The sequence below is a fragment of the Eutrema salsugineum genome, unplaced genomic scaffold (genome assembly GCF_000478725.1).
Source record: "Eutrema salsugineum unplaced genomic scaffold, Eutsalg1_0 scaffold_5, whole genome shotgun sequence".
Lineage (NCBI taxonomy): Eukaryota > Viridiplantae > Streptophyta > Magnoliopsida > Brassicales > Brassicaceae > Eutrema > Eutrema salsugineum.
This window is the reverse complement of record NW_006256612.1, coordinates 15,181,728-15,205,450: the sequence shown is the minus strand read 5'-3', so window position 1 is coordinate 15,205,450 and position 23,723 is coordinate 15,181,728. Positions and strand designations below refer to the sequence as shown.

At 35.5% G+C, this 23,723-nt stretch overlaps 3 protein-coding genes across 3 annotated transcripts; 2 read left to right on the top strand and 1 right to left on the bottom strand.

The window, feature by feature from the left end:
* Positions 1 to 313: 313 nt before the first annotated feature.
* LOC18994636 (soluble inorganic pyrophosphatase 1) lies at positions 314 to 2,400 on the top strand. Its single transcript, XM_006418307.2, has 9 exons — positions 314 to 560; positions 945 to 1,068; positions 1,164 to 1,192; positions 1,280 to 1,345; positions 1,460 to 1,567; positions 1,643 to 1,708; positions 1,800 to 1,920; positions 2,011 to 2,092; positions 2,179 to 2,400. Exons 2-9 carry the CDS (start codon positions 945 to 947, stop codon positions 2,219 to 2,221), a joined length of 639 nt encoding a protein of 212 aa, XP_006418370.1. The 5' UTR covers positions 314 to 560; the 3' UTR covers positions 2,222 to 2,400.
* Positions 2,401 to 2,563: 163 nt separating this feature from the next.
* On the bottom strand, positions 2,564 to 10,910 carry LOC18994635 (endoribonuclease Dicer homolog 1). Its single transcript, XM_006418306.2, has 20 exons — positions 9,501 to 10,910; positions 9,300 to 9,413; positions 8,985 to 9,195; positions 8,501 to 8,895; positions 8,183 to 8,402; positions 7,932 to 8,104; positions 7,728 to 7,850; positions 7,478 to 7,638; positions 7,148 to 7,381; positions 6,918 to 7,068; positions 6,657 to 6,839; positions 6,395 to 6,556; positions 6,193 to 6,288; positions 5,484 to 6,112; positions 5,138 to 5,235; positions 4,859 to 5,049; positions 3,879 to 4,781; positions 3,607 to 3,771; positions 3,096 to 3,502; positions 2,564 to 2,988 (listed from the first exon to the last, which is right to left on the bottom strand). Exons 1-20 carry the CDS (start codon positions 10,458 to 10,460, stop codon positions 2,811 to 2,813), a joined length of 5,754 nt encoding a protein of 1,917 aa, XP_006418369.1. The 5' UTR covers positions 10,461 to 10,910; the 3' UTR covers positions 2,564 to 2,810.
* An 8,480-nt stretch (positions 10,911 to 19,390) lies between these two features.
* LOC18994634 (B3 domain-containing transcription factor NGA3) lies at positions 19,391 to 21,289 on the top strand. The gene is made up of 2 exons (XM_006418305.2): positions 19,391 to 19,649; positions 19,819 to 21,289. Exon 2 carries the CDS (start codon positions 20,120 to 20,122, stop codon positions 21,173 to 21,175), a length of 1,056 nt encoding a protein of 351 aa, XP_006418368.1. The 5' UTR covers positions 19,391 to 19,649; positions 19,819 to 20,119; the 3' UTR covers positions 21,176 to 21,289.
* Positions 21,290 to 23,723: the final 2,434 nt, after the last annotated feature.

Here is a 23,723-nt window from a genome sequence, read left to right as displayed (position 1 = left end):
TGATGAATACTTAATTCTTTTTTCTCCCCACTGACTCCTGAGGGCGACAAGGTGCTAACTTCCAACCTAATCGAAAAAAAAACAGAAAAATTTCAACAACGAAATTGATCTGTATGTGGATACGATGAATCGACGATAATATCCATACCGGAATTATTATTTTTTGTATTACGATAACAATAATTCATGTGGATGATCGAAAGAGAAAGAAGATGAAAAGTCCCTAGAGTAAAAATGTTTTGGTATTCGAAAACCATTATCTGCCTATGAATAAGAAAACCATTATGATAACAATATTTATACTGATATCTAAACAACTTTAGGCGTTAAACAAATAAGATAGCAATGATTTATAAAACCATATTGTTAATAAATTACATTTAAAGGTAAGAAGTATATTCAATATTACGATTTATGGAGGTGTGATCCGTAAATCTCGCTGCTTATATATAATATACACCTTAAACGCTTGCATTTTCCACACCAAAGCGCTTCACTTAGCTTCTTCCTCTTATTCGTTGCTACAAACAAAATCGGCAGTTTCATTTCGATCCCTCAAGGTATGTTTTTTATTCTTTTCGTTTTGCTCTTCGATATCAAAGTTGGATGCTTTTCGATGTTGTTCAATGAATCCTCTGGGTTTTGCTTCAAATCTCAATCATCTATCGGGTTTATAGAGAAACGGAACATATTTTTGGCCCAGATCTTCCATTGTTATCGATACATTTATCACGAAAATGAATCTTAATTTCCGTGTAATTGATCTTAATTCGGTTTTCTTTTTGGGGGTCTGATTCGCTCTTTCCATTAAATTTGGTCTCTTGATGCGATTGTGAAAGTCTCCGTCTCTCTCTCGCTCTCTCTCTGCTCCAGTTTAGGGTTAAGATGTGTGATTCAAATCAATTTCAATGAGTGATGAAACGTTTAGAAATGTGCTTTGACAGATGAGTGAAGAAACGAAAGAGGACCAGAAGCTCCAGCGTCCTGCTCCTCGTCTTAACGAGAGGATTCTCTCATCCTTGTCGAGACGATCCGTAGCTGCACATCCATGGCATGATCTTGAGATCGGTAATAATATTCATACCAACAATTCAATCTCTCATGCCTTTTGGTTTTGTAACTAAATCATAAATTCTGCAATAAATAAATCACTCTTCGTGTAGGTCCTGGAGCTCCACAGATTTTCAATGTGGTAAGACTCTACTGCTTTTTTTTTTATATTAGATTCTTGAATCATTTTTATTAGATTCTTGAAACCATTTTTTCCTGATGAAATTAGGTTGTTGAGATCACAAAAGGAAGCAAGGTCAAATATGAACTTGACAAAAAGACAGGACTCATCAAGGTTAATATAAGATCTGAAAGTTTATTTTTATCATATAAATGGTTTAATTCTTCTGCTTCTTCTTCCTTTCCGTAAAAATTAATGTTACAAAATTTTGTTTCTCTCTTCTCTTAGGTTGATCGCATTCTTTACTCATCAGTTGTTTACCCTCACAACTACGGATTCGTTCCTCGCACATTATGTGAGGACAATGACCCGATTGATGTGTTAGTCATCATGCAGGTATGACACTTTCGTCCTCGTATTTTCACCTAACTGTTTTAGATCTCAGTTACCAAATTTGTTCTCTTTTTGTAGGAACCTGTGCTTCCTGGTTGTTTTCTGCGTGCCCGTGCTATTGGATTAATGCCTATGATTGACCAGGTGAAAAAAAAAACTAACTTGATCAATCTAAAGTCTCTGTTTCTCCATTCCAATTTAGCACTTTAAGAATGAATCATTCTCTTTAATTTAGGGTGAAAAAGATGACAAGATCATTGCGGTTTGCGTTGATGATCCTGAGTACAAGCATTACACTGACATTAAAGAACTTCCTCCTCACCGTCTCTCCGAAATCCGTCGCTTCTTTGAAGACTGTATCCTTTTCTTTATGTACCTTCTTATTCGTCTCTATCGATTTCTCAATGAGCATTAGTTTTTCCATTTAACTTATATCTCTCTCATAGACAAGAAGAACGAGAACAAGGAAGTTGCAGTTAATGATTTTCTGCCTTCTGAATCTGCTGTTGAAGCTATCCAGTACTCAATGTAAGTTCTCGGTTTCTCCATCAAGAACCAAAAACTTTGTTCAATTGTAACGTTAAAACAACTCTGGGTTTCGTTTTCTATTACAGGGACCTTTATGCTGAATACATTCTCCATACCCTGAGACGCTGAAGCTTTTCCTCGGAACATTTCTGCAACATTTTGTTCCTGTTTCTTTCAATGATAATAAGAAGCATTTGATCCTTATTGACACTGTTCTCTGCATTTTCTTATGGACTTTCTTATTTGTGAACTCAATAATTTTGTCTTAAAGACCCTTCTTCTTTGGGTATTTACGTTTTTGGTTTTAATCATTTGGAAGAGTTCTATATAGTCAAATTTGAATTAAAAGTAGTTTAGGATAATTCATTAAAATCTTAGACAAATTCTACATAGGAAATACTAAATACAAACAGAGGAAATATTATTAGACTTATTCAAACAATGGTTAGGTTCATATTTGTTAAAAGGTCTTAAGAAACCTTCCACTGTTCTTTTACATTTTTCCTCTTGAATATTTGTGAAAAAAAGAAGTATTATTAGATGGATACAGATGAGATATATGAGTACAATCGACTCTTTCCAAAAAGAACATGGCTAGTAGACACATCTCATTTGGTTTGAACATATATAAAATTAAGCTAAATTTTAACTCATCATAACAAATTACCAAATCCGCAATTGTAGTCCCCATCTCCTTTGAGTAATTGAGAGTGAAAAATCAAGAATAGGTTTTGTTTAAAAGCTCAAGTAGAAGAATAGCAGCTGAATCTTTAGCCTTCTTAACACTCGGCATCGGCTCCCCAATACATTCATCAGTCCATCCTCTATCGCTTGTGTTCACTCTTACCCCAAAAGTAAATCTCTTTGCATGTGCAGGTCCTCCTTCTTTTACGCATCTACAAAATCCAACCACAATCCCAAAAACTAAGTTAGCAGAACCAAAAAAAAAACTATTACAATTTTAAAAAATTCTCACCCTTTTTCAAAAAAATCAAATTTTTACCTGTAAGAAGGCATTGGCCAATTTTTCCTCAAGCAAATATCATTCAACGTCTGTCTCGTGAATGTCTGGTTGCCATTCTTCTTGTTCCCATTTTCATTATCGTCTTGATTCTCTCCCGCGGCGTTCCCATTGGCCTGCTTCTTCTTTGATTCCTCTGCTTCTTTCTCTTTCAAAGCTGCGAGAGCGTTCCTCGCCGCTAGCTTTTGAGCCATTTTCTTCTGAGGGTTCTGCGCAGCTCCCACTTGAACACCGTCAATAAAGACTTCCACAGTCGCTGTGTTACCACTGCGACTTGCTTTGTATTCTAATCCTTCTGCTTGTTGCTGACACCGCTCTTGCAGCTCTCGAACCGGATGCATCGGTAGTGTCTCTGGTGTCACCATTGGTTGTAGCAAAGGTTGAAACACCTGAGAAAAAAGGAAAATATAACTATCATACTAGAAATAGCTTTAAATAATAATAATAAAAAAAACATAATCAATAGATGATATTTGAAACAGAAATAACTAACCTTCCAAGCAGCAGTTGTATCTTTTCCACTATCAAGAAAGATAGCACCTGCAATAGATTCCACAATATCTCCAAGAACTTTTGGGGCTTTACAGTCTCCCAAACCAAAAGAGTTAAACCCCGGTTTCGAAGACTCTGTTAGAACTTCCTTCACAAAATCCCGAATCTGAAAAACAAAAACAAAAAATGCCAAACAGTTTAAAAAAAAAACAAAATTGTAGCTGTTTAAGAGCAAAAGAACAAGTTTTTCTAGACTTTTCTTAATTATTTCACCTGTTTCTCAAGGGCGCTAGAACCGTGACGAAGGTACAAGTGGAGTTTATGTTTAACAGCAACACGAGCAAAATTCTCGTTGTTAACCGCTGCAGCTCGGAGATCTGTTAACCGGCCAGGAGGAAGGCTTGTGTATGTGAAAAACAAATGCCTTGTAATAAGATGATCCAAGACAGCATCACCAACAAACTCCAATCTCTGGTAACAAGAAACACCTGAAGACGGCCTTGAAGCATGTGTTATAGCTTCAACGAGAAGACCTTTCTCTGTAAACTCGTATTTCAGAGCTCTCTCTAGACCAACAAAGTCGATGCTCTTGAGCACGCTCTCTGGAACATTATAAACCGGTTTCACCGAGCCTTCGGTTTCTTCAGGGTCATCCTCCACATGAATCCCAATCCATTTCATCAGATGATTCGCTGCTGTTTTACCTCCTTCGACGTAATAAACACCAATCAAAGCTTCAACAACATCGGCCAGCGTCTTGCTAGACAAAACTCGGTAAGAGCTCAAGTCACCCTCCAATTCACCATCTTCCATTTCTCCATCTTCAAACACGTCCTTGTTTCCCTCAGGTTTTTCCTCTTCGTCGAAAAACGAAGAACCTCCATCTTTTGTGTCCTCGTCATAAACCGGAGGCACGCCAGGAGCAGACCACCTAGACGGGGCGAAACGATCCGCCTGGATATATGACTGAAGCCCTTTAACAAGAGCATACTGATAAAGAACCAAGTTACTCACCATCTGTTGTCTCATCCTTGTAAGCTGACCCTCGTGCTTCTGCGGATACTTGAGAAACAAGAAACGGCTAACGATCCATTTCAGATACGCATCTCCCAAAAGCTCAGCTCTCTCGTAGCAGAACGTCTCCTGGCACGAGGCAGCAGTCAAGGCTTCCAGAATCTACATACGTATAAAATTTTGTTTAGTGACGACAAAAAAAAACAGGACAAAAATGACTAACAACGCATTATAACTACCTTTGAAGTTGGAATAGGATAACTAATCAGATTTTTGAGCTGAACAGCGAGCAACATGCTCTCAACTCTTCTCATTATAGAGGGCAACCTCTGGGCACCTCGGACAAGTGAACCCGAAAGCGGATGCACAACGCACAGTTCAGGTGGAAGAAACACGTAATATGTTTTATCAAGGATCGTCTCAGATTCACCTTGAATTACAAAAGGAAAAGAAAAAGGTGTGAATCTACTGGTTATTTCCAAAAATAAATTTTTGAAGACGAAAGAAATTCTTGGTACCTGACTGTTCAAAACGAGGAGAAAGAAGATTCTTGCAATACGAAACACCTCGTCCTTTGATCAAAGGTTGCTGCTTACAACTCAAATCAACTCCATACCTGATAGATGACATTACAGAAGAAGACTTGATAGCCCCGATTACCCCAGGTTGTGCAAGAGGAAGAAGAAAAGCCTGTCCTATATATATCTCATAATACATAGACAGGCTTTGCTTCTCAGTCTTGCACAACACCGGAGGTGAATTGAGGCCATGTAAGTCCTCGTGGTAACAGAAAAGCATTAGCAAAGTGCTTCTCTAATATCTGAAAAGAAGAAGAATCTAGAATATCTGAAAGGGTTTTCATACTTTTGCTTGTAATAGTCAGCATAAGTGTTGTATTCCAGAGGACCTAGGTATCCCTCTTTCCTTGGGAAAGACGTTTCTGCACTCATGTCATAACAAATGGAGTCCACATAAAACCGTTTCCCGGAATGTGCAGCTGTCACAATTTTCCCTAAAAGATTTTCTGCAACCATGCACCCATCTGCCATCATCAGTTTTCCTTGTGATAGATCACCTTCTACTTCCTTCTCAAGAGCATCTCTAACAGGTAACAATCCAGAAGCTCTCACGACATCGAAAGATGCAACAGCTCCTCTAATACCATAAGTTGGGTGAGATTTCTGCCCAAATCCAATGTTGTGTCGAAGTTTACCAAACCCATACTCCCTTCTGTCCCCACCAAGAGTTCTCTCATTAGTCCCGAGGTATACATCAGGACGAGCTCTCTGAAGAGGGTTGTCCCAAACAGTGGTTTTGGTAATCTTTTCAACTAACTCCCAGTTGATTCCTTTTATGGGTTCTGCAGACGAATTGTCAGCAACAGGGACAAACAAGTAGGCCTTTGCAGGGTCCCATGGTGTCGTGGAGGGTTCCACATCAACATCTAAGACAATACTCATCAATCTCACATGAAATTTTTTAATAGATGATAGCTGCACAGGAAGATGCAAGCAAATATAAGAAATAATTTATTAAGTAAACAAAAATGTGAGGGAAAAAAAGTTCAAGTAACCTGGCTTTCTGTAATATCCAGTGATCCCCTGAAAGCAAGAGATGCTTTGGTGATCATGGCCCGAGCAACATAAAGATCCATAGACATCGATAATACCTGCCACAGTAAAAAAATTAAAAAAACAAAATCATTATTAAAAGGGAAAACCATCGTTTTATCTACAAATTCTGAAACTCAAAACAGTGAAGAGTGAATCAAAAACCTCTGCATCCAGCTCATTGCCAAAAAGAACTGCGAATTCTGAAACTTCAGTTAGGAATGGATCTTTTGAAACCCCAGAATCTACACATCTAACACTGTACATGTATAAATGGAATAGCTTTGAGCTCTCACAAATTTCCTTTCCTGATAAAATCCATTCTCCCTGTGCACCGTAGAAAAACAATCGAGTTTTGAAATCACATTCCCATTGGAAAAAAAAAAAACACATTTAGCAGTTGTTCACAGGTTAGTGCTAGTTTTACCTTAAGTACATCCGCCACACCTTCGGGATAGAACTCTCTATGTCTAGCAGTTCCAGGAATGGGTTCACCTTCATCATCCTGGTCAGCCTTCTCAGCGTCTTGACCACTTCCCTTGTCCGGCAATAGCATATCCGTAAATGCACCCATCTCATGCAGTTTCTTGCAACCAGCTAGGCATACAGCCTAACATATCAAAACACACGATATAATTCAGAACACGGAACGCTAGAGGATAACAACAAATAAGATATTTAACTCCACCTGTTGTGCAAGACGCATTGAACTACAAACAGGACCCTCGAGTATTTCAAATGGTGCATTGCAAGGGAGCTGAAGCCTGCATGAATACTCGGTGTGTCCTCCAGGCTTTTCATGTTTCACCATGCTAAACTCAGGACGAAGAATCGCATACCTGAGACACACAATTCCACCATCTCAATCAGGAAGACGATAGGTCGTTATGAAGACAAAAAAGTTATCGGTAAACTTACCTGTCACCAGGAAGCTGAGAGCAGTAGAAATGTATGAGACCAACCGCGGAATTCAAGCTAACCATGGCACCAGTTGCCTCCACCTTATAAACTGTACCAGGCACAGCATCAATGGAGATAAGCCTCGATGAATCTTTGAGATGACTAAGATCAGTCCTTTCTATTGCTTCTTTTCGCAGCGTCTCCTCACTGTTCCTAGCATTCCTCAAGAATGCTGCGTGAGATACATTTTCCCTGCAAGCAATACATGTTGATTTGGTGATCAGTCATTACAAAAATCAAATGAAGATTTTAAAGCTTATTTAAATAAAGAGAGCAAAGCATATGTACCTCTCAACCATGAGTATGTAGTCTGATCCAGGCTTTCTTGCCCGACCACGCGACTGAATGTATGCTAGCACCGTCTTTGCAAGGTCGAAACGCATAACAACGTTACACTGCCTAATATCAAGTCCTTCCTCAGCAACACTTGTGGCGACTAACAGTGTCACCTACCACAATATAGAGACATACGTCGAAAGAACATCAGTTATAATTCGTACCTCAAGACCTAGAAACAAAGACAACAAATATTCCTTACCTGGCCATCTCGAAATTTGGAAATCGTATCCTGCATTTGAGATGATTTCATTTCCTGGCTGTTATTGTGCCCGATCATGCTGGCGCACCGAATAAAACCAAGAGAAGGCAGCTCAGCGAAAACCTGAAAAGTTCCAAGCTCAGAGATACTGACAGTAAAAATGTAATTAAGACATAACACATAGATTTTCACTTGAATCCTAACCTTTGGAAGAACCAAAGCAGCAACCACTCTCTCAACAAAAACAATAGCGCGGAAATCAGCTGTGTGCTGATACTTGAGGAGTAGTTTGATCAATGATTGAACTTTTGGAGTAACTTTCCCATCAGCCACTGCCGCGCCTATGACTTTATCAACGTGCTCCCCTCCAGAGACCACTAGAGTCATAGCATTGTTAATATATCTGGATCAATTAGTAAAGAGACAGATACTAAGAATGCCTAGTTAAGACTTACCATGATCATCAGGGAGCTCTCCTTCCTCGATCTCATCATTTGCGTTACCATTTTCCGGTTTGCTCAACTCCGCGACGGCCTTTTCAGCAGCAGCTCCTTCCAAAAGCTCACATTGCAAGAGTGACACAACTTCGCTGAGGTACGATTCTTGAAACTTCACATCGACTTGGAAATTCACCCTCTCGTCACTTTGCAACGCAGTCAAGAACGATTGTGCCACCTTGAGATTGAGAGAGAGAGAGAGAGAGAGAGAGAGAGATGAAAATGATCACATATAACAAAACCATTTTCAAATCATCAAAAACTATTTATTATTACCTTGTAAGCACACCATTGACCCAATTCAGCAAGAGTATAATTAATCGCTCTAAGTTTATGAATCAAATTGGCGGCTCCATCGCTCTCCGTTCTTTCAGAGACGCCATAAACCTGTCTCAGTTCATCCTTGGCTCCAGCATCCCTAGCCCCCATGAACTGCCACTTGCTTTTCCTTGAACTTGCTTGTGCTGCTTCTTCAACAGCTGCAATCATTTGCTTTATTTTCTCATGAAGAGACCACATGGTAGCAGCTTTGTCATACTCCACGACAATCTCTGAAGGCATCGGCACATGTTTCTCCAACTCCTTTCGATCTTTGATCGTACAAACTGTTGAATCCAACTTGGTCTCAAGATTGCGTATCTTTATCGCACAATCTACTTGGCTAGAAACACCTATGTAAAAGAAGAGAAAGAATAACACTTTTAGGAACATCAGCAAGCAAGACCCGCTTAGAAAAATCTACACAAGAAACAACAAGTACCCTTTAGATTAACAGGCGAAGCAGTCATTCCAAAGATGGCAGGTCTTTTATCCTTCGGAGTTGTGTGGTAAAACTCTGACATCACCAGAGAGTACGGATGTTTCTTGACAGCGTGGTGACACTCGTCGAGGATAAGAAGATTAATCGCTTCCATTCTTATAATGCTGTGTCTCAGTATATTCAACAGAATTTGTGCAGTCATTACTAGCACCTGCATAGCACAAAAACAGAGAAAAGCCGTAAACTTTAACAACCACGTAATAATTAGAAAAAATCAGAGCCCATGTGAAGAAGAAGGATGCACAGAAAAGCAACCTGCTTAGACTCAAACTCTCGCTGCCACCTTCGAGCATCCCAGAAATCTTGTCCCATCTCACCACAATAATGCCCAACTTGAAAACAAGTTTGATTACGGATCACTTCTGCTTGCTGAAAGTATTAAGATTAATCAACAAACCGAACCGCAAAAGGTAAAACCAATTTTTTAAAAAAAATTACAAACATGTATGTTATTACCTGATAAACCAATGGCACTTTAGGGACCAAGAACACCGAGAGCATTTTTCTGTTCTGGCTCGTTAGATCCTTGTGAATACTTTTGATTAGAAGAATCGCGATAAGAGTCTTTCCTGCACCGGTCTCAAGGAAAGCAATAGTGTTTTTCGCTTTAGCTTGTTCAAGCACATCCAATTGATATCGCCGTGCTTGCTCTTCCACAACCTTCTCTTTATGTTCTTCAGGCTTACTCTTGTTCTCCTCTGCCTTCTCGTCGCTTTCTCGGTTTCTTCCACTCTCTTTCTTTAAATCTCTTTCGTGATCAGCTTCCCAAGTCCCCGACCGATAAACCAACTCATTTGAGCCAACTTTATCCCTCTCCCAATAACCCCTAGCTTCTCTATCTCTACCATCTCTTCTATAGTTGTAACCATCTCTTCTCTTATTGTGACCCGCCTCGTCCCAATTCCGAGTCCGTTTCCTATTCATAAACCTATCACCCTCCCTAGAATTAGCCTGTCCTCTACCTGAAAGGTTACTCCTTTCCCTCTGATAACTACAAACCCTAGCTCTCTTCCTATTCTTCTCTCCTTCCTCTTTCGACACCTCGTCTCTCTTACCGCCACACTTTTGCAACACATTCCCCTTCACGGAGACAGTAGTCTCTCCAGCAATCAACTGAGCAGCTTCACTGACCTCGCTATTACCGTTAATTCTTTGAGAATTGGTCTCAGAAACGCCATTGATATGAGCTCTGTTTGGTAAGCCTCCACCGTTCTTAATACTATCTAAAATGTGATCAATTCCACCGAAAAAATCGTTGTTCACGCCGTTTTCGTCTACGGATTCAGCGACAGCAACAGAGGAAGGATCAAAATCAGACACGAGATCGTCGATAAGATCACAAGATATGTCTTCGCAAGCATCGAGCCAATAAGAAGGCGGCTTTATGTCACCCCTACGCTCATCTTCCATTACCATATTCTATAATAATCAATCAAATCAAAAACAATTTTTTTAGAAAAAAAAAAAAGAGCTCACTCAAAAACCAAATCTTCAGAGAAAACCCAGACGAAACAGAATAAAAAACACGAGAACTGAGGAAACCCAGAAACGGGAAGACATTACGGTGAGTGAAGAGAGGTGTTTTGTGACAGAATAAGGGTTAGATAGACCGTACGAAACACGCCAATTTTCCAGGTTAAAGGGGTCACGAAGAAGAGCAAGCAAAACCCTAGAGTACGAAAATAGTTTTATTTATAAAATAAATAAGAATTAAAACCCTTGAGAACTTTTGCAAAGTGAGTGATTCGAAGATTCCACGGTCTATCGATCCCTACTCTGTTTCTCTCTTCGTCTTCCTCTTCTCTCTCGCTCTCTCTCGCTCTCTCTCGCTGGTCTGTTTTCCACTTGCTCGCTTCTCTTGTAATTGTTTTTATTATTTTATTTTCCAAAATATTACGACATAAAAAGAAAAAAGGCCTTTAAAGAAGAAAGTATCATATTTATTTACTGCAAACCAACCGACCTGTAAATTCCACGCGTTATTAAAACTCTAAGAAAATTACAACATCTGGAATGATATCAAGCCATTTACTGGTTCGAAAATAAAATAGCAAACGGACTCGAAATGTCTAAATAAAATCATTAACAAAAAGAAAAATTGATAGAGAGATGATGATAATAAAAGTGTTTGACTCTTTTTCAATTCGGATTTTCTCCGACCGTGGTTTAGATTCTCAAGATTATTCCAACCCTTTTCGCTCTTTACTGTTTTGCAGGAAAGTTAATATTCGAAACCAATGAGAGATTGACAAGTGGAAAGGTGTTCCTTGTTAGTGATTGGTCGGCTCTGATGCTTTTGTCGTGGACCGAACTACTCGTGCGACTTCCTTTTCTTTTTTGGAAACGGATGGAAACGAATCAGTGCTGGCACCTGGCACTCAGTGGCATCATCAACGAACAAAATATATCCTAAAATTGAAATAATGGCGCTAAAATCATCCGCATTAAGAGAGATAACTATAGCATTAATGTTCGTAACGCTAATTTGAAACTAGTAGCATTTGGTGATTTAAGTCAAAAAAAATTATGTGGCGAAACAAAGTAAATATTAGCCATGTAGTCTTTTACTAATGTGTGGATGGTACACATTAAAGTACACTCGGATCCTTAACTCTCTTTTTTGGCCCAAGTCTATTTCCTATAGTTTACAGAATTCACACACTCACAATATTTTATTTAAATCCGAGTTATAACACAGCATCGAGTTAATTTAAATTCGAAAATCGGAATATTTAGGATAGTTCTCCGCCATATATTTTCTCAACTGCCCTCGTTCTTGAAAATTACTAATCTTTCTACAGTAATTGAATTCCAACGGCAGCATATGCGAAAATTGTATTGAAAATAGAAAGTAAAAAAGAAAAAGTGGGCCTCAAAAATCTAAAATATGATTTTGTTCTCCTTCCAGATAATTGCAAAAGTCTGCATGGAAAGCGATCTAAAGTCGATCGAATAACAATTTATTAATATATTCTCTTCTGAATTTAAAGGCAATTGCATCTTCATACACTGATAGCTTACATTTCACGTTTACTACTCTCCATCTTAATTAAAGTCAGTTTGCTATTCAATCTCCCACTTCAATGTTAATTATGGTTGACTATTTTAAACGTTTTAAGAATTTCGAGTCTTCGTAAGAACCTCAAGATTAGTATATTAACTTCCTTTTGGTAGATTACTAATCAGGGACATGGGCCTAATTAGTAATTATACATATTGATGTATGATTGGATCACAAGATTCTCAAAGTGGTTTGAATTCTGAAAAAAAAAATTTGAAACTATTCAACCTTTTCGTCCAACATTAAAGGGCCTATTAAAATCTTAAGCATAGCCCAAATATTACCGAATCAGTCGGTACATCGGTGACCAAACAACATTGACAATGGGCCTGATCCCTTGAAGAAAGAGGACCCAAATACGAATATCTTTTGAAATCTTTCACTTTCATATATATAAAAATTTAGTCTTCATCACTCAATATTATGATCTGTAATCTAGCGGCACTAGGCCTGGGAAAAAAACCCGGATCTGAATATCCGAACCGGAATCGAATCGAAATAGAGGTATCAAATCCGAACCGAAATTTTTAAAAATATCTAATAGATCTTAAACTCTTATACCCGAAGAATTGGAACCGAACTAGTACCGAACCGAGAACCGATTGAGTATCTGAATTATCCAAAATATAATTATATATCCTTCTAAATATTAATTTTTTTTATATTTTTGATATTTGGTACATATTTCTAGTTTTACAGATATATTTTCTTTACTTTTGGGACTTTTGGGTATATTTTTAAGTTTTGATATATATATTTTTGAATTTTTGGATATAATTTATATTAAAAAAGTGTAAGTCGAATTAAAAATTTGAGGCAAAAGATCCGGATCTGATTATCCGAACCGGAACCGAAATAAAGATATTGAACCCGAACCAAAATTTATAAAAATACCCGATGAATCCTAACCTCCTCTACCCGAAATATTTGGAACCGATTGGTTTCGAACCAAAACCGAATCGAATATCCGAATGTCCAGACCGAAGCGGGCACCGTGTTTATCCAAATTTCTGAAATATATGAATTTTAAAAATATTATATGAAATAGCACCATAAAATTGACATTTTTTGGACGGTTCATCTCGTCGTGAGATCCAATGACTTGAGACTCTGAAGTGTTGTAACAAAGATCACAGGGTTCACGTTTCAAGTGGCCGACTTTTAAAATGGAACAGCGCCGTCACTTTAGTAGAACCCCACCCCGCTTAACTGAAAATCCAAATCCAAAAGATTCGAAATTAGATTTTGCAGAATCAGAAAAATTCAGCATACGAAAGAAATGGCCAGGTGGTCGGTTCGGCCGCCGCCCACCCTCAAACCGGGCCCGGTCTAGTTAACATCAATACCAATCCCTTTCCGGTAAGAAACTGCGGCGCGTGTATGTCAAGCACCTTTCACCCTTTTTTATTAAATGCCAAATTCCCAATTGAATGACGATACTTCCTCACGCACATAAATCTTTTTATTTTTATTTTCTTCAAGCACAAAAAAAAGACAAACAATCTTTACGATAAATTACTCCTAGTGAGAGATAAAAAAAAAATTACTCCTAGTGAGTAGTAGCTTATCTCTGTCGACGAATAATTAGGACTGTGCAATTAGTTTTCTAGCTGAATTTTTTTTATTCTCGGTTTAGTCAATCACGATAATATGTATACCTAATCGGAAGACATTTTTTATAAAAAAAAAACAAAAAATGTCATGTAGTATTACACATACTGACATACATATGTTTTTTCATTGTTTCGCTCTTAAAAAGGGTATCGTTTGATTTACAAAAATAGGCTTGATTATGGTTCAGTATGAGTCGGTTTAGATGCATGGTTATATAGCTTATGTTGTTTTAGATCTAACCAACAATTTTTAGTAGTAAAATATGAAGGGAGAGAGAGAGACAAAGACAGAACAAAAGCCTGCGAAGCCTCCAACGGTATTCATTGTGGACCAACCTTAAGTGTGGGACGACTCTATCCATCTACATTTTATTATATGATTTTGTCCATAGCTCAATTTAGCACTTCGCATTTCTATTTTCTAGCCTCTTGTATTTTAAAAAACTATATACTTTCTTTGCAATAGAAAACTTATCCGTATCAAGAAATTTTCTTTCGAGTTATGTACCATATAAATGATATGTTTTAGTTTTAAAATAGTTAACGAGCAAAGGAGAGCTTGGCTTGATTAGGGTTTATTATACACCCCATCACTTGTCTCGTTTCGTTTATTTATCTTGAAACGTGCTTCGATATATAATTCATATTCGTGGACCGTTCCATACATTCTTGATTTCTAGTGCGACTTATCCCGATAAATCGAAATCAACTAACACACACTACTGACACACATCATATATATTGAAATCACATTTAAATTTATCATTTTGTTGATCGAAATCAAAAACCTCCTTTAGTTGGGGCCTCGGCCTTTTTCTTTGACCAGTACAAATCTCTTGAATTTTCTAAGAATTTTGCACATAATCCCTTATCCTACAATCACAGGAAAATGTTAGATTAAAATCGTTATATTTGTAAACATCATTTTACAAATTATTTGGTCGAGTTAAACATCACAAAATAGGGCTGATTTCATTAGTGTAAGATATTGTTTTATAATAATTATTATATATATATCATACTTTATATGTGCTTTATGTTTATATTGTAGGCTATATGAAACTTAGGATCATCTATATAGAATGCACCCATATTTAATAAGAATAATTATACATAAACTATAATACTTATGAAGTTATGATTTATTTTAAAATTTCCAAACTTCCATTAGTTTATATCTCTCAATCTCGTAAAACATAAATTTCTGACCTTTTGATCTACACGACTACACTATCTTCAATTAAGGAAGTAAAGTCAGTGGTGTAAGCAGTCTCCTCCACACGCAATATTCGGTTTCTTGATAAAGAAAATAACTTTACAGAAGAAAGAATTGTTTGAGGCTTGATCACAAAAGAAAAGTGATAACCTAAGCCATAGAGAATTTCTCAATATACTTGTATACTGTATAATGTAGATATAAATAGTTTATAGTTTCTTACATCTACTACTTTTGGACCCACTTCTCAATCTTCTCAATCTATATAGCTCGTATTGAAGTGATTTACAAATTATGCATGTGTAATCTAACTTAATTAAGACTCCTAGACTTTGGGGCACACATGACAGTTGTTGCCATCATTAACATCACATAAACCTGCTCCATGCAAATGGACTATATTTTGCACCTACTACATGATAACGACCCCTCTCTATGACTATGTACACACATATATTAGTACACGTACTATATATTCAAATCCACAGGCTTAAATTTTATATTAATTGTTACTATACTTGTATCATTAATCTTCTTGATGATTATGCATATAATTTTGGTAAGCATGTATATTCATAATCATAAAAGTATATTCATCGAAAATCAACGATTGAGGTGGTATATGCCTATTAAGCCCGGCCACTGCATATATCACATACCTTCCTTTTTTTCCCTTTGACAGAGCAGCTTTTTAAAACGACCAAGTTCTTAGCATTTCTCTATGGCTATAGGACCGTACATCGTATAAAAAGTTAATATTGAAAAAAAAATCCCAAAGGCCAAGTTCTCCTCCAAGTGGATAAAAATACACACACACACAATATAAATATGAATATTCAATAATGAAAATCGCTAGGTGTGAAAGAGATCGAGAAGTGTGGGGATGCAAAAATGTGAGGCTGTTTGGGACAAACTCTAGAGATAGAGAGAGAGAGAGTAGTGATTAGTGGTCCTTACTCTATTCCATGTTTACTGTTGTAAATTTGTATCACTTCACCTTCTCACTACCCTTGTCATTTATGTTTGCTTCCCCTTTAAATCAAACCCTACTTTAACCATTTTATTCAAATATTTTGTACACACCATAAATCTCATATTTATACCATACCTTGTCTACTTCTAATCAATAAATACATCAATAAAATTAGAGATTAGCAACGTATATGAGAGATGATATGCTATACAATCTGGAAGTCAGTACGATTAACTTTAAAAGACTAAGAACTTAAGCTACTATCTAAAGTGTTCGAGATCATCAGATTTCAGATATACGAATAATGAAATGACAAATTTGTCGAATTATATTTGGAAATTAATCTTTATTTTAAATCTAAATATCTAAATAAGTTATATAAAAATTTAGTATACCTCTGACTATATTAATATATACTATCACATACCACTAGTCGACAATAATTATAATTAATTGAAAACTTGTTCTAAAGTCTAAAGACTCTAAACAATAGTAAATAAAACTTAAAGGCAATTTGTTTTCCTAACATTTATTGACACGATGAGCCGATGGCGCGTATTTAAAACTTTCCATATCAATATATTGCAAATTTGTAATAATTATTTTAAATAAATGTTTTCTATAAATAAAATAATTAAAAAATTCAGCTATCTATATATAAGTTGGTCAATTAAATTAGAACGAGATTCATTCCTTAAGCATAATCTATAAAGGGTTTTGTTTTTTAATAAAATAATTGCAAATGAGAGATTATAGGTAGAGAGGTCCCCTTTGCATCCAAGCTGTTGCAATTCGGTAAATAGTAAAAAAAAAAAATTATATAGTCAATAATAAAATTGCTTTATTTTAGCTTTGCCTTTAAATTAAAGAGCGAGGGCTGCCAACCTTTTCCGAACCATACTTTTATAGTTATGAATACAGTATACATTAATATACATACCCATAATCTTTTGTTACAAATAAATATACGCATTATTTTCGGTAACTAATAGCTATTTACGGTGCAAGATATATAAATTAGATGATATGAAATTATGATACGATTTTAGTGCTGACAAGAAAAAACCATATAAAGTATAAAAGATAACGATTTGAAAAAAAAAGTAAGATCCCATTTGAAAACTATGTATGAACTAAATCTAAAAAGTAAAAACCCAAATCAAATTAAAACTCACAATTTAAATTTATTTTGAAGATAGAGATGTATTAATTAAATCGAAAGCCATATATAGTTGAGTACTTGAGTTAAAATCATATTAAACGGATTTGTATTAGAATCAGTTTCACCGTGGTTGTTGTCTCTCTTTTCGAGCTGAACATGAAATACCTAGTTCAAGTGTTATATACATATATACGTAACTCAATTGTTATCAGCTTAGTCATGACAATAATTGGAAAGAGTATGAAGAAAACTAATTTATTTCTAAATAAGTAAAAAATAGTGACATTATACGTTGAAAAAAAAATTATAGTTGACGTGCTGAAAAAAAATTTATAGTTGACGATTTTTCAATACAAGATCGGCCGTTTTCAAAACGCAAACTTTTAATATATTTTTTTGCACGTGCTTATCAATTGATTTTTACAATGTACTCATGACATTTATAATAAGATACTTCAAAAAAATAATAATAAACAAATACGCAGTTTAATTACTGGGAAATTATCTGCCCAGGTGTGACAGAATTGGACATTTTCTTGCTGTCTCAAAACATCAAACGCTCTTGTTATGGATGTTAATGATTACGACACATAGGAATAACATAATAAAATATTATGGTCATTATTTAATTACTATAATTAATTAAGCAAGTTTTTCTATATAAGGCAAATAAAAGTCGTGTACAATTATATGGAAACTCTATTACAAGTTATATATTATTTTATCAGGTTTAACTTTGTTTTTGTAAATAAGCTTAATAATTCGCCCACTGTTTTACAATATTTATTTGCAATGATGAGCCTAAAACGAACCTCGTAAGACATCGTCATCATCTGAATATGTTTTACGGTCCCTTTTTTTTGCGGTAATTTTACTTACACACATACATAAGATATATTTGTATTCGCTCATTTTCAATTTGCACACATACATAAGATATATTTGTATTCGCTCATTTTCAATTTGTTTTGTTGTGATTGATGTATATGTATAAAATTTTGGACCACAAAAAACATGGACACATCGGCAACCAAACCTTCTTTCCTCTTGCGATCTGCAAATAATTACACACTTTTTTTGTCAGCACAAATAATCACACACTTAATTTAGCGAATTATTTGTTTTTCTTACATAGAGATTATCAACTCTTCATAATTTAATTCTTTCTTATAACAGTATTAGACTGATAATCCACGTGACTCTCTGACAAGAAATTGCTAAACAAACTTTTTTTAAAAGACGTACCATTTCTTTTTTAGTAGTGTTACTGCTAAATTGCTAATGATCAATGTTTTTCATTTGCATGATTAAGTGGATCGAAATTATCACTGAGCGTAAAATAATATATAAGGTGATTATTATTTTACACATAAATCCCTATATATAATACGTAATTAAGTGATAAATTAGGAATCGATTGCTTACTAGTTCAACAGTACACGTTTTACTGTAATCAGACTATTAATCGGTAATTCGCGGTAATTGAAAAGATCAGTCAATAACTAGCCTTTAAAAAATTTAGAGTAATATAAATCAACTGTTGAACGAGGGTAAAATCTAAAAACCTAAAACAAATCGAAAGGCGTTACAACGCATGTGTACATATGCATACATGATACATACACATGTTTAAGAAATATTGACATGCCAACAACTGGAATAGTAGTAGGTGAGGATTATATTTAATTTAACGTGATAAAATGCGTGCATGTATATATTGATACTGATTTTGTAAATGATTTCTCTATATGTAAAAAAATTGTATCCATTTTCTGATATATACATCCATGTTAGTTAATATATAAACCGGAATCACTTTGACTAGATCTATACTGCTAACTTACAGAAACTACATATAAACTTAAATTGCTTTAGTTGTGCTAATTGCTAAACAACAATAATTTGTAAACAGACAATATTAAATAAATACAAAATAGCCCGATATTAATCAATAAACAAGGGAAATTAAATAGACGTGGATACTCATTCTAAATTTCTAAAACAAAAAAAGATTGAGGGAAGTTGACAAAAAAAAAGAGAGATTGAGGGAATTCCAAACATTAACACTTGGTCGACAAACTACACACATACATATATATATATATATATATATATAAACACATGTACATAGTGATTTGAAATTTCAATACAACGAGCTAACTCGAAGCCTAATGAAAAGGACAAGAAGCTCACATGACCCGAACCATATCATTCATGGGCCCCTACGCATTACTCGGTACCAATCTCTCTCTACGTTTTGAACCTCTATCAAGAATCTCAAGCCACCATTTTTTTTTCTTCATCCTCTGAAGAGATAGAGAGTGAGATCCTCTTGTTTGGCAAGAACCCAATTTAAGTTCGAAAGTCCCGATTTGCTTTTGATCTTTCTCTTTCCTTGAATTCATTTGAGAGTCAACGAGAAAAATATATCATATATAAACACAGTTTGGTTTGGTTTCGATTCTAGGGTTTTCATATTCCCCTAAATTTTTGTGGTCAAAGAAGAAGAGAAAAGAACCAATCGAACCAAGAAGAGAAAGACAATTTCAATTTCAACATCTCTCTCTCTTATATTATAAGGTGAGACCACACCACACCAGAACTTTAATTTTTATTTTTTCTTCTTCCCTTCTTTTAATATATTCTTTGAATTTTTTTCTCATTAATTCATCTACCCCTTTTATATAATTGTGGCTGGATTTTCGTTTCGTTTGGGCTTTTAATATTATCTTCTTAATGTATGTTGAAGATCTCGAGTTGAGTCATCATCGTCAGTGACTATGAACAACGACCGCAACAATTCACCAATTCAAGAACAATAGGAGAACGGATTAATCTCCATCAAGATTCACACTAAGACCCATCTCAAGAAAAGGAAGAAAGTCTTAGTCCAAAGAACATGAAAAAAGGAGTAATCTTGATCAGGAATCACTAGAACCCATCTCATATATCAAGACAAGAAGCAAGATTTGGCAAGAACAAGTTTCAGTCTTGATTCAAGAAACCATCTCATAAATCAAGATTTATCCAAGGAAATCAGATAATTCCTCATGGATCTATCCCTAGCTCCAACAACAACAACAAGCTCCGACCAAGAACAAGACAGAGACCAAGAGTTAACCTCCAACATCGGAGCAAGCAGCAGCTCCGGAGCAACCGGAAACAACAACAACAACCTTCCAATGATGATGATTCCGCCGCCGGAGAAAGAACACATGTTCGACAAAGTGGTAACACCAAGCGACGTCGGAAAACTCAACCGACTCGTGATCCCTAAACAACACGCGGAGAGGTATTTCCCACTAGACTCATCAAACAACCAAAACGGCACGCTGTTGAATTTCCAAGACAGAAACGGCAAGATGTGGAGATTCCGTTACTCGTATTGGAACTCTAGCCAGAGCTACGTGATGACCAAAGGATGGAGCCGTTTCGTCAAAGAGAAAAAGCTCGACGCAGGAGACATCGTCTCTTTCCAGCGAGGCATCGGAGATGAGTCCGAAAGATCGAAACTTTACATCGATTGGAGGCATAGACCGGACATGAGCCTCGTTCAGACACATCAGTTTGGTAATTTCGGCTTCAATTTCAATTTTCCGACCACTTCTCAATATTCAAACAGATATCATCCATTGCCGGAATATAACCCTGTCCCGATTCACCGGAGCTTGAACATCGGAAACCACCAACGTTCGTATTATAACAATCAGCGTCAAGAGTTTGTAGGGTACGGTTATGGGAGTTTAGCTGGAAGGTGTTACTACACGGGATCACCGTTGGATCAGAGGAACATTGTTGGATCTGAGCCGTTGGTTATAGAGTCAGTCCCTGTTGTTCCCGGGAGATTAGCTCCGGTGTTAATGCCGCCGCTTCGTCCGCCTCCTTCTACGGCGGGGAAGAGACTAAGGCTCTTTGGAGTGAATATGGAATGTGGCAATGACTATAATCAACAAGAAGAGTCTTGGATAGTGCCACGTGGTGAGATGGGTGCATCCTCTTCTTCTTCGGCTCTGCAACTCAATTTATCGACGGATCATGATGATGATGATGATGATCAATTTGCTAAGAAAGGGAAGTCTTCATTTTCTCTAGATTTCAATCCATGAGAAGTTTCATCATCTCTTTTAACATCTCTTGATTTGATTTCATTAGTATTTGCCAAGGGAATTATATTCTAGTTAGTGAGGGGAAGAAAAACGATCTTTTCCGTTTTTTTTTTTTGGTTATGAGTTTCGTTTTCTAATGTTTCTTGATGTTCATCACTAGACTATTGTCACCATGTGAAACTCGATCGCATCTTTTTCAGGTTTGTATAGAAACATAATTTACATAAAATAATATGTTCACATGTCTATGATGGTCTCAAATTTTATCAACTTATATCCTTAATGTTCAGCCTAATTTTTTTTTTTACTTATCATCTTCATAGATTCTATATTATATTTACTACTTTAAAACTTTGTGAAACTGCCTTTAAGCTTTGGCTATATAGCATGTCATCAATAAAACAGTGTTCATCATCAGTTTTTTCAGTTTTAATAGAATGTGGGATTATAATTGATGAGTGGGAAAAAAGCTTATAAATTTCATGAATTGTACTCTCTGTGCCTATCTTCCTACACTGACAAAGTGTTTCATGGTACATTCTAAGCTAATGGGCACGTCCAAAAAAAGCCTCTCTTTTTTCTCTCTCTAATGGTCCTATTTTGTTTGTTTGGTTACTCTTGTAATTTTGCTCGGTTAAAGAGATTTTTGCAGGTTATGGGCAGAGAAATAAAGAGAAGCTAGCTATGGAAGGAGTACTGTTTATATAATATTTTAAAAAAGAACAAAAGGTATGATATGTTTTCACATTGTTTGACTTTTCATTATCACAGATTCATTAATTTCTCTTTTTTACTAATTCTAGATTCTTGTTTTGTTATTAACCTTTGGTCAATATCTTTGTTTGGTTTCGAACGTAAGTTGAAGTAATTTTTACCAAATCAGGTATCTCTGTAGATTTCATAAACTCATGAGCTATTTCAGAATGTTAGATCCTAAATCACTTGTCAATTACTTTATATACACATGTCTCTGAATATATATAGCCATTAGCCAACCTATATATATATACATAGTTTACACATGCATATGTATAAATAATTTGGTGAGTTATAGTTTTTGTGGAACTTGTGCAGGCAGTCCGTAAGGGAATATAATTGTCGTCCTAACATTTTAACAGATTATAGCAATACTCACTCGTTGATTATACATAGTTTCCTATACAACTACTAATATCTTGAGTAAATAATGAAACTTGTACACGCATTATAGTTAAAATGTGAATACTAACTACATGCTTACTAGCAATTCTCAGATAGTACATTTATATATGTAGCGCAAATATATGTAGGTACAAATCGATGTATAACACACGTTAGGGTAAATAACTAGAATTAGTTCTTGAGAGATATACTATTCTATAATCCACATATATTGTTAGATTGTGTTGAGTGTTTTTTTTTTTTTTGTATTAAAGATCAGATGGACAAGTCATTTCGTAGATTTGTTTTTTCAACTATTGTATAAACACAGTCCACAGTCCACACCTCCTATTTAGTTATAATAATCCAAGTACTCCACACTTTTTTGAGGTAATATTCATGTTGTACTGTATATTAATCAATATATAATATTAATGACTCTGTGCACCAATATTTTATTTTCTTAGCACATATGAGAGTCGATTTTTCCCTCGACGTGTTTCTTTAGCTGCTTCTTATTTTACATGTATGGCGAATGTATGAACATTTAGGGGATTTGTATAACTTTCGATAAGTATGAGGGTCCGTATCATTTGTGATCGAGTGATCCTAAAATAAATAGGACACATCATACATGTTTGAACCTATCATTCTAGGTACTTCATATACATTGAAGATCAGACATATGGTTGGTATATATATATATATATATCATGAATGTGTGTATATATAAGTACTTCCTAGTTCCTAATGCAGTAGTGGACATCAAGAGTTAGTAAATAAGGTAGAAATGGAGACTAAATAATATAAACATATATATATATAATGTATGTAAATCTATATATATAATCCACATATCTTCAATATAGGGAACAACGGTGTACTTAATATATAAACGACTTTGCCAAGGGGGTGATCAAATGGAATATATAAATACGTATCCCAAATAGTCTACGAGTAGCTATATATATGTCCCAAAAGGCTTGTGCATAGTTGTCAAAAGAATATAACCGTAATTTATATTCAAAAGATGGCATAGAAAAGAAGATATCATGAGAGATAAAAGTGGATTATTAGTAAAAAAATATTTACGAAAATGACTAAAGTTAAAGCACACGATATTGTAATATATCTAAATGATTAGTTGTGTAAGAATAAAGAGAATAAATGACATGCTCTAATTATTGTTAAAATAAATAAATAATTCATTCTCATTAGATTCCTAACCTAAAAGAGACTGCAAGTATGTAGGCCGGTTAGGGCTTTTTATAGGCATGATTGATGATGATAAGGAAATTTCGTATTGGGGTTAATGGGTTCTTCCCTTTCTTCATGTACACATAGATTAAATAAATGTATATTTTAATATTCAATTCAACTTTTAAATTACCGTTCCATTTTTTATGTT

Bases quoted from the DNA above. Each gene is read 5' to 3' on its own strand.
- LOC18994636 (XM_006418307.2), top strand. From the start codon at position 945: ATGAGTGAAGAAACGAAAGAGGACCAGAAGCTCCAGCGTCCTGCTCCT. The intron at 1,069-1,163 runs GTAATAATATTC...CTCTTCGTGTAG, and splicing joins ATGGCATGATCTTGAGATCG to GTCCTGGAGCTCCACAGATT. The intron at 1,709-1,799 runs GTGAAAAAAAAA...TCTTTAATTTAG, and splicing joins TAATGCCTATGATTGACCAG to GGTGAAAAAGATGACAAGAT.
- LOC18994635 (XM_006418306.2), bottom strand. From the start codon at position 10,460: ATGGTAATGGAAGATGAGCGTAGGGGTGACATAAAGCCGCCTTCTTAT. The intron at 9,414-9,500 runs GTAATAACATAC...TAATACTTTCAG, and splicing joins AAGTGCCATTGGTTTATCAG to CAAGCAGAAGTGATCCGTAA. The intron at 6,289-6,394 runs GTTTTTGATTCA...TTACTGTGGCAG, and splicing joins GCAATGAGCTGGATGCAGAG to GTATTATCGATGTCTATGGA.
- LOC18994634 (XM_006418305.2), top strand. From the start codon at position 20,120: ATGGATCTATCCCTAGCTCCAACAACAACAACAAGCTCCGACCAAGAA.